The sequence below is a fragment of the Ammospiza caudacuta genome, chromosome 4 (assembly GCF_027887145.1).
Source record: "Ammospiza caudacuta isolate bAmmCau1 chromosome 4, bAmmCau1.pri, whole genome shotgun sequence".
NCBI lineage: Eukaryota > Metazoa > Chordata > Aves > Passeriformes > Passerellidae > Ammospiza > Ammospiza caudacuta.
The window spans coordinates 29,852,528-29,863,501 of NC_080596.1; the positions used below are offsets into that span (position 1 = coordinate 29,852,528).

The 10,974-nt window shown below is 45.3% G+C and overlaps 1 protein-coding gene across 2 annotated transcripts in view; it reads right to left on the minus strand.

The window, feature by feature from the left end:
• The window catches only part of ANKRD50 (ankyrin repeat domain containing 50), a 39,402-nt gene extending 31,681 nt beyond the window's left edge, over nucleotides 1-7,721 (minus strand). The window contains exons 1-2 of one of the 2 annotated variants that reach the window (XM_058803569.1): nucleotides 7,541-7,721; nucleotides 5,499-6,773 (exon numbers count right to left, since the gene is read on the minus strand). In XM_058803569.1, the coding sequence (XP_058659552.1) occupies nucleotides 5,499-5,977 (479 nt within the window). In that variant the 5' untranslated portion in view covers nucleotides 5,978-6,773; nucleotides 7,541-7,721. Of the gene's footprint in view, nucleotides 1-5,498; nucleotides 6,774-7,448 lie in introns of both variants that reach the window. The other variant, XM_058803570.1, reaches the window with a different exon arrangement.
• Between the last annotated feature and the right edge of the window lie 3,253 nt (nucleotides 7,722-10,974).

Below are 10,974 nucleotides of genomic sequence, written 5' to 3' on the forward strand. Positions count from 1 at the left end.
TCTTTAACTCTCTGACCTCTTCACAGCAGTCTTGGAACTGGGGTGCTGCAAACTGCAGTAGAAGCACACACTGTGATTAATTCACTAGCAAGGGAAACTTCCAAGTTTGTAGGGTTGTACCCTACAAAGTCAGGATACTCCTAATTCATCTCAAATTTCCTCCAAAATGCACTCAGATTTTTGCAATTAAGAATAGGCTACTCCAAACCAACAAAAAGCTCACTAGTTAATTGCTCAATAAAGCCTACACAACCCATTATAATTTTAATTATATTACTGACTTCAAAGATGGCACAAAGAGTTCTAAAAATGAACAGCTTCTTCACACTTCATTTGTCATCGTTTACAACTCAATGTCTGAATCTTTTCCCTCATCTAAGCAGGAAAAATGCACTTCAGTACTGCAGATTCAAAGTCCCTGGACAGAAGTCACAGAAGGTTTGCTGAACAAACCACTGTTTTAGTACATTGTCAGACAAAGAATTCAGAACTTGGAATAAAACTTGTTACCCCCATATAATTTAGATAGGAGTAAGAACTCTATCACCTACAATTTGCAACTTTCTGATGATACACAACTTTTGAGGGAAGATGGAAGAAAAATATAAATAACTTAGTAGCATGGAAAGGCGATACAGGTGAAGGGCTGGGGGAAGGAAATACTTGTTAGCTCTGGCTGACACTCAGAGGTTTTTCCTCTGAATTCTGCCCTTTATGAGGTTTCCATTACATTGCCAAAGACAAACCACCAGAGGCTCAACCCCTTGGAGTTCTCCAAGCAGGCAGAAGGAACTTTACATAGATAACAACACTTGGCACGGGCCCTGCTGCACTTCAATGCTGTCCAAGGGAGTGACTCACACAACTCACACAAGGCTTTCAAATTTAATCAACATAAACCCCTGCTTCAAACTTGCAGTCAGCAGAGAACCTTACATGACCTCTCACACCTCTTTCTTACACTCAAGTCTACAGGTATTTTCATATTCTAGAGAGCTTTAAAACTATTAATCACTTAACATCATTGGTCATGTTAAATCACAAGGCAAATCTGATACTCACGAAGAGATGAGGAGTTAGAAACAGAAGAAAAGCTCTGATACTCTGGGAATCTGAAAAAGGAACCACTGCACTGAATTTAGCACCAGCATGCATAGAATCTGGTGTCCTTTCTGAAAAAAAAAATATATATACTTAAGCTCTGGGATACAGCTTCCCTATATTCACTTTTGGTAAAGAGGATGCAACATCAGCTTCAGAGAACTTCTGTGAAGCTCTTAAAGAGTAATAGATTTGTTCAGCAGCTCTTTCTGATTTGGTTTTGTGGCTTTACTTCTTTTAAATGTCTAGGTTTTTTGGGTGTCTACTGATCAGGGACATCTACTTGCATGGGAGTGCAACTTTAGCAATGCAATACAGTGGAAATCTGAATTCACAGCTTCATTCTTTTTCCTGGTAAAAATCACTTAGAGCCTCTTACATTAAAATAGTTGCATGAGAAATACTTTAGTAATTAAATGTTAGGATACCTCACAAGCAAAAAATCACTTGGACACCACTGACCCAAATTCAGTACGTGAGGAATAAGGATGTGAAAAGTCTGACAAGATTTGAAATTCCCTGAAAAGACACCTAGAAGATGGAAAGAAACTTCACCTGGGAATGAGAGCAAAGCAGCTCCACCTGCATCATCCTGCAGGGGGAAGATGTGGAAATTTACCATTTTTTGGTGATTTATTAATTGTAGCAACACACTCAAGCAAAATTCAAAGTCTGGTTTAAGTTTGTACTAGACCAACACACCCTGAAGGTTGAGTTTGGTAGGAGTTGAAAAACATGATGTTATTTAATACCTTCCACCTCTAAATTCTCTGGTCATGGGTTTCTTTCAAACTCAAGAGCAATGGCTGCAAACAAGAATCAGCTCTGCAGGGCAAACCATGCCCACACTCCTAGTGACAGACACTGTCTGTGCTGTGAATGAAGCAAGCTCTGCCTCCCACCAATAATCCCAACTGCAGCACAGCCCATGGGAATGATGTGCCTTTCCCTACTGTCTGAGGGTGTTTAATGTCATCTCCTCTGCCTGGAAAACATCAACCAGGAACATTAGGGAACTGCCTTTCTACAGCCTGGTTTGCACAAATCTCAGCATTGCCACAGTTTATATCAGGGTTGCTCTATGCCCTCATGGCCTTGGATAAGTGGTATCTGCCTGTATTCCTCCCAAATCACTGGGAGCACAAACTTGCTGCAGCAAAACCAAAACAACCCTAGAGACAGCATTATAAAATTACTCAGAATTTAACTTTTCTGTATCAACAGGCAAGAAGAGCTTAATGGTCCTTTTGAATTAAATTCTTTGTTTATCACATCATTTCTTAACTTCTGGTGTCTGTAACATCTTTTCCTTCCCTTCTGCTTTACTTTCACTGAAAATCTGAGTGTGAGGGTTCAGCGCTCTCCCTCACATTTTAAGCTGCTTTCTGCTCCAGCACTGAGTGCCTGATAAGAGAAGGGATGTAAGTAGCTGTTCTTTCTCTCAGCTGTCAGTGCAGCAACAAACTCAAAATGCTAAATACATTTGTATAATTCAGCCTTTCTGGTTCTTTGAAAGATCTGCCCCTGAAAGAATTTTTAGGGCATTTAAAGCTTATAAATGCATAAGAAGTTTTTAAGAGGAGACATTTAAACAGTGTGAGAAACATCTTAACTCTGAGGGTCTTCGCTTGCACATGTATCACTAAGACCATCAGGACTGCTGAAAATCTATTTAAGAAACATCCTTCAGGAAAACATGTCACCATTTTAGCTAACAAACTTTACATTGTTTATAAACTAGCATGTTACCAGACATTAAGAAGCTTTTCTTTCTCAGTATTTCCGGGACAATCAGCACAAAAATAGAGTGGTATCATCTTGTTTAGCACTTATGAAGAGAAGTCTTTCCATTTTAGGCCATGAATACATGGCTGGGTCTGGAGCAGCTGTGAAAAGCAGAGCAAAAATTTGACAGTGCCTTTAAAGAAAAAAATCTCTCTCCTCTTCTACTGAATAAACTGAAATAAGGCAAGAATCGATGAAGCACTTTGTGTTTCTTCAGTGCCTTTACACAATGAGAGATGCAATCATCTGACAGGAAAGTCTTCCTAGAACTCATCTCACACCACAACAGCCTCCACTTAACAAACTCTGAACAGAGCCCAGCATCGAAGTGCTCAGTGGCAAGGCTTAGAAACCACGGAACATCCTAAATTATAGTTCTGTTAAAACATTCCCTGCACGCTTCATAAACTAGCAAAAGGTCCCTCAAACAAATGACTGAGGAGTCTGATGGTGGGAAGGGGGTGGCCAAGTGCCCCTTGTTTGTGGACAGAGATTGTTTCACCCAGCAGAACAAGCCCAGGGTGCTGCTGTCAGCAGCCACCTCCTGGTCCCCTGCCACAGTGCTGAAAACTTATATTCCCTTGTCTCCAACACCCATCTCCCTTAAATCTCAAACAGGAGCACCAAGAGCAGCCACCACAGCTGCTTTTGAGAGCAAGAGATCAGGATAAGTGGGAGCAAGGGAATACATGAAGGGTGAAAAGAAAAACCTCCTTGACTGAAGCTGCTGTGCTACCCCATAAGTATCTCCAGTGTAATATCAGGAGTTCACAATCAGTGCTGCACAATTTGAGAAGGAAATGACCATTGCTGGATCTTGTTTTTATTTTATTTTTCTAGTACAAATCCAAGAACCATGTATATTGACCTCCTCAAACCAGCCCATCATTTATAAACCCTATGTTTATAAAAATCAGTCTAAACAAATATCTCTTGTATTTTATATTTCTAGGTTGCATTTTTGTCTAAAGACATTCACCTAGCTCCTGTTCAGTGCAGTAAGCAATCACTTTCAGAAGAGGAAGGATTCCAGCTCTTACTGAGAACTTGGCTGTACTAAATTAGTCAGATTTCCCTGTAATGGACTTTTAAACATAAACAGGCTCTTACACACCAGATTAATCCACTTTCATGATTTTAAAAGACTGCCTGAAGCTAGATGGCCAGTCTGCTATTCCATTTATAGACACTTAATTGCACCCAGTTTTTATTCATTAGAATTTAAGAGGGCTTAATACCTCTGAAATTAGGACCCTAATAGCTGTTACAAGTTACATATTCGCTTAGCAGCAAACAAAAAATCCAGAACTAGTCTCGGTTTAGAGTATCTGCTTTAAGACACTACGCTGAGAACAATGTGGACATGCATCCTGTTTATTCAGCAGGCAAGGACATAACAGCCCCCAGAACTAGAAGGCACTTTTACACCACCATGACAATGACAGCAAGCACCACAGTTCAGCTTCAGTGCTTGCCTCCACAATCCTAGCAGGCAGGAAAGAAAAAAAGAGAGGAGAGGAATTTTAAACTGGAAACAGGCAATAAACCCTCTAGTACCACAAAAAGTTACTCCACTACACAGTACCAAAAAAAAATCAGTTTAACCAATGTTGCAGACAAGTTTTATGCTGGCAACACATTCAACTGAAGCTCTGTTGATGAAGACAAGCCTTACCCTTCAAGAATTTTCCTTCACTGTGACCCAAAGGAATAAAGACCAATAGACACAGGCTGTGCTCAAGACTGTATATTGTTCCAAGTGTATCTATGGATGTACACTTATATACATGTAATTAATCCTTTCATACACCCTTATACTCACAGAAACAGAATTATCAGTGACATACTCAGGAGACTATGGTTTGTTAGGGAGCACTAGTAAAACAAGTCTGTTTCTTTCCCATTCAGCTTAGACAGCTGACAAACCTCTTAAGGGGCAGGCTGATCAATTTCTTGATCAATTCCTGATCCCATCAACACTTTGAAGTACTTACAGAAGAAGCAGCAATAAAGATTTGACACAATCTGTGCATATTGTGAGAAGAAACATAAGGAGTTAATTGACATTTTCCTACCACATATTTTTAGACAAACATAAAACCGATGTGCTGGATCAGACCCAGAGATCCATTAGCCCAGTTTCCTCTTAGACAGAGCATGTTATTGGAAGCTTTTCCAAGGGTCCTGTAAGGTCTGTTCCAGGTCTGTGAAGGACAACTGCCCTACCTCTATGGCACACAGAGACCATGGAATAGCTATTTTCCGCTCTGAAGTCACTTACTTTCAAGTCTTTCCAAAACATCCAGTTACATCTGAGGGTACTAACACACAAATGTAAATAAATTCACTATTAATAATAAACTTTGTTTTAAAAGTAAATATTTATTTATGTCAGCTATAACGACAAAGTTAGATTTTTCCATGGTAAGTCTGCATGCTGTGACAGAGATAACAAACCATGAAACAAACATGTTTTAAACTCTCTGCATCTTAGGCTCACTGGAAGGAAGGCCTAAACAGCAGATTTTTCTTATTTGTTTTATTTTGGGTTTGTTTTCAATAGGGCTGTTTTGTCGGTTTTTTTTTTTTTTTTTTTTTTAATTTGTTTTTACCTTTTAAACGCTTCAGCAGGGTTCCTCTCGCATTCCCCGGGCTGCAAGAGGCTTTGAATAGCAGGATCTCTTAGCTTGTCCTCGAAGCCCTGGATCAGTCCGCTGCGGCATATCTGTGCGATTAACCCTCGGATGAAGCCTCCAACACAGAGCGTGTCCGAGTCCTGGGCCCTGCAGAAATGGAAGGCCAGCGCCTGGCGATGCAAGCCTCGCTGCAGGTTGGCAGGTGAGCTTGGCCACAGCAACTCAGTGCACAGGGCTGTCTTGCCACTGCCGGGCCCTCCTACCAGCAGCACACCCCAGGCAGCTCCTTTCCCGGAGACAACACCGCTGTTATTCCCAGGACTGGCTACAAGAGATGGTTTGTTGGCAGCGCTGCCGCCGCAGCTCGCTTTCTCCTGGAGGCAGTGCTGAAGCTTGTGGAAAACCCACTCCCTACAGTAAAACTGCTTTCCCTGCAGCAAGCTGGTTTGAGCCATTTTATAAAGCTTCTTCTCCTGGACGTGTCATAAGCTGCAGCACATCTTCAGCACCTCAGGAGCGGGGAGACATCCCAGCATGGGACGATCCTGTGCGCAGAACTTGGCAGAGGTGACAGCAACCGGGCACCCTTGCTCAGGGTAAAACTCAGCAGCCTCTCCTCTGCAGGACGGGTGTCACTCCATCTGTGCCCTGTGCTGCGACCAGCACGGCACCATCACAGCTCAGCTGACATCGTGCAGCGGCGGCTGGGACCAGCCCTGGGCGAGACTCCTGGCGTGGCTCACAAGTTCACGCAGCCCCATGGCTGCATCTGTGGCTCAGGCAGCTGTGCGTGTTCCCAGCGTACAGGGGAGACAATGCATCTGGAAAAGCTGAGGGAAAGCCAACTTCGCAGTGTATACTGAACGCCTTTCAACTCCAGGCATTAATCTCTCTGGATATACATACACAAAAAGCTGTCCATAATAAAATGTTCCTTCTGGGAATTTCATAAAAAAAGCGATTTCTCTTCAGAGTACTATATACACACCACAAACGTGGCAAGTACCACTGACTAAAGAAGCCAGTCTGGCCGGCGAGCTTTGCAGACTTCATACATCTGGGAGAGTGTCCGAGAAGTGCTTCACATTACGGTTTCTTATGCAGCACAGGCGACGGGAGGGAAAAAATGTTTACAGCTTCTTATTTCAATACATTCGTAGTGTCTTCTTCAGGAACTTGATTCTTACTGAACCTGTTCTCAGGTATCTCAATCGCAAGATGTCAGAAGAGACAACATCTTCCCCTAGAGCTCTGAAATAAAGGAGACAGCACTTTTAACCCTACACGCAAGTCATAATTCAGTCAGCTGCAAACGCAGACAACAAAGACCAAAGTCAAGGGCTCGAATTCCTTATTCTTCCTAATACTGTTGAATTAATCAAGAGACCCGTTTTAAAGAAAATTTGTCGTTACGAGGCGTGATCAGCCACATACAAACAAAAATCCCCAACAACAAACAATGAGCAGATATGACAGTGGTCTCAAAACCACGGCAAGTCTTGCATTTTCTCCCGAGGAGAAACGAATATATCCTCCCATGCTAGAGACATTCCTCCTAGCGAGGCTCCACCAGCGAATCCTCTCCTCACCCCGCGTTCCTGCTGCCGGCTGCGGGCGTTTTCGGGACTTTGTGCAGCAGCAGCAGGGCAGCGCTGCTCCCCGCACGCTTCTTTGTTCGCGGCGGCAGCAGCGGCGCCCGGCAGCCCCGGGGGTCACGCCGTGGCACCCCCGCCGGCACCGCGCACCGAGCCACCGCCCGAGCCGGCCCGGGCTCGGCGCTGCCCTGCCCTGCCCGCCCGGCCAGGCACGGCGCGGAGCCGCCCGGCAGCGCGACCCCCTCCCTCCGGGGAACCCCGAGCCGCTGGGAGCGCCCAGCCCTGCCCCGGCTCCGCGCCCCGTGCCCGCCGCCCTCCGCCGCGCACACACCCGGCTCCGCACGGGCACCCGGCGGGGACCCCCAGCCCCGGGGCCGGTGTCAGCCCCGCCCGGGCAGGGGCCTCCTCCCGCCGCTCGCTCACCTCCGTGGCCGCCTCGGCGCGGCGGCTGCTCCAGACGGCTCCTCTCGCCGCTGCCCGCGCCCCTCCTCTTCCTCCGCCTGGCCCCTGGGCTCCCGCCCCCGGGCGCCGCCGTGCCAGGGCCGCGGCCACCCCGCTCCGCCGCTGCCTCAGCCCGCCCGGTGCTCTCCCCGCTCGGCGCCTCCCTCGCTCCCCGCTCCGCCCGCCCCGGCCCCGCCTCGGCCCGCCCCCCTTCCCCTCCGGCGGGGGGGACATGTGGGGCGGAGGGAGACGGGCGGTGCCCCTGCCGCCGCCCCGGGCTTTGTCCCGGCCCCCGGGCCGCCCCCGTCCCGCCCGCTCCCGCGGCGCCTCCCGGCGCGGCCCTGCAGGGGGCGGCCGCGCCTCCCCTCCCGCCGCGGGCCCGGGGATCCGGCCCGGCCCGGCCCCGCTGCCTCAGCCCGCGGGACTCGGGCGGAAAAGGTCCTGGCTGGGGACGAGCCCCCCTCACCGCGGGGCTTCCACGGCCCCTTGGCTCAGTCTAATCTCCGAACCAAGCACGGACCTCAGAGCTTGATCTTCTCACTGCCTTTCCTGCTCGTGCCCCGTTTCAGACACAACTCCCATTAATTACCCTGACAGCCTCCCCAGATCGTAGCAGCAGTTCTGAACCTTTTTTACCTTCCCAACTGTGCCTCGGGGTTTACAAACATGCAAAAATCTTGTTTCCAAGGCTCTGACAGCTCCAAAGGGGCATCCCGCATCCTGCCACGTTAAACTGACCCTTGAGCTGTACAGTTGGGGAATCCCAACCAACCCTTGGGACCTAAATATGGAAGAAACCAGGGTACGACTTCCTCCAGGACAACTTTGATATGGAAGAAAACAGGGTGGATCTCGCTCCAGGACGCCTTTACGAGGCCCTTGTTAAGCCCCTTCCACCCATGACAGCAAAGCAATAGCTCTCCTCCTTTATTTTGTCTGTGATAAAACAAGGGAAGGATTTTCATTAAAATTTGCTCCCCTTGCAACTGGCTGCATTAGTTTTGATAAGGCGCTTTTCCATCAAGGATCAAGGTCTATACGGTTGTTAAATAGTGCCTTCATTTGAACACTGCTCTGTGTGGTTTTGTACACCAGGTAATTATGGCATTGTGGAGTACACACTGAATATATCCATAGGATACAACGGAGTGATTGATTTAGGGCCCTTCAAGGAGCATCCCGGGGTTCTTTGCAGGAGCAAAATGAAAAATCAAATAAATTCAGTTGGTGTACTGAAGAGCTTAGAAAAACAAGTCTGTCTGCTTCTGAAAACCAGTAGAACAAGTTTGAAGAACCTTTGGAAGCAGTCAATTACAAATTCGCAGAGCAATGGGGAGTGGGGGAGAAACAGAAATAAGATTAGTAGTAAGAAATGCTGTGTGGTTGTTTTGTTTTGGGGTTTTTAAAGTTTTCTGACTTGGTTGGGTTTTTTTAACCCTACACTTTAGGCAAATAATCTTCTCTAGGCTTGTTATTTTTTTCTTCTTAGCTGCACCACCCTTCCATTTCGAAATGTTGCGGAAACTCAAGACTTCCAAAACTAATGCTAATACAAGTTCAAGAGACTTTGAACTGTAAAATATTTTCTTTTTTCATTTTTTTTCTTTTAACAATAAAGGGATAGAGACAGATAATGGTTGGAGTGATGGGATTGCAGCTCTAGTCTGCTGAGCAGGATAGAGAAAAAACGAAGTTGACAGAGAGAAAAAAAAAAAAAGGTAAAAATCCACGAGAAATAATTGCAGATTCAACACGTTAAGGAGGAAATCTTGGCACAAGTATTAGATTGGTGACCCAAGGAGGGGAAAAAAAAGAAATTGGACAATGATGAGATGCAGGGGAAAGTGCAACTTCTGCCTTTCTGATGACCAAGACACAAGTGAGAACCCAATTTAGATAAAAACATGCTGTCAGATTTCACAGCATCCGGCATGAATATTGTGAAGCAGGTGGAATAACAGCATGGTTTGCTAAAATCAGATATTTAGCATGATGGAGTTATAGATAATAACTGTGAAAATAGTTAACCTTTCTGTGCTAATACATAAATCCCAAACCAGATGACAATAATTTGATTTTAGCGTGGCACAGAGGACATGAAATAATTGACCCCCTAAAACTGACTGGTGGGCACTGTATCTCAGCTAAGTTTCTTTTCAGGATATCACTCCTACAGCTGACCTCAGGAGTATGAAATACTTGCTGGAATAGCAGATGGAAGAAGGAGAGGGGAAGGGAGAGAGGAACAGAAGTTAGAAAATAAAAAAAGTGGCACACCCGAAGTATAATTAGGCAAAATCTTGCGAAGTCCAAAGCATGACCTTTCAAAAACTTTCTATGTACAAGCTAAAGGTTAATGGCCTTGCACTGACCCTCCCCTCAAATTACTACTAGGAAGCAACAGCATATACACTTTCAGTGGTAAATCCTTGTTTTTAGAAAAAAGAAAAAAAATCTTTAACATAAGTTCAAAGGGTTAAAAACCCCAAGGTTGTCATGAAGAGGAGCAGCCACAATCTTTCATCTGTACACAAGAAACTAAGACCCTTAAGTCAACCTTCAAAAGCAAGGGAGGCATTTTGTTATCAAGATTATTTGTGTAGTACCTCCTATACCTAAGGTGACAGCTCAGATGACATCACCCTGGTGAATTATTATAGCTGAGGGTCAGATTATTTCTGATACAATTGTGCAACGTTGTAGTTAATGAGACAGTATCAGGATAAGAACCAAAACTTATTTTTGTGGTTTTGTATAACTTAGTTTGACACAGATGTCAAACAAGCTGTGATCTAATTGGCTGCAACCTTGCAGGCTACAGGGCTGACAGATAAGGCCTAAAAGGAGATGAAACAGAGCAAAATTTCCTATCTGGAAAAAAAAAACCACAAAAAACAACTCAAAAACACTCTATACTTTTTGTTTCAGTGGTCTGAAGCTATGGGAACCTTCCTGGCTGATCTGAGCCTCATGGAGGCACCTGATTTTAAATGATGGGATGTTTGTGTTGTGCATGATTTTAGGTATGGTTTTGTATTTAACTGATTGAGGATAACAAAAGAAGAAACTTTGAGTGAAAAGATTGAACAAAAAGTTGTAACATTAAGAAATTTGCAGTAACAATGGAAAAACCTGAGGGGCTGGGTTCAGCAAAAATCTTTTATGATTTGCCACATCTTTTGCAGAGTACTAGGAAAGGCTGCTACGTGCTGTTCAATTCTTTCACCAGTTTCAGTGTGATGTTCCTTGGGTGTGGAGGCAGGCAGTCCTGATGGACAGGAGAACATGACGGATCACATCTGGAGCCATCCAGATCTGATCCATCCCGTGTGAGCACAATCCTTGGTTTGCTCTGTGGGAGAGCTTTGGGCAGGCAGTGATTCACATCCAGAAATGTTTTGCAAGGGTGGGCCTGA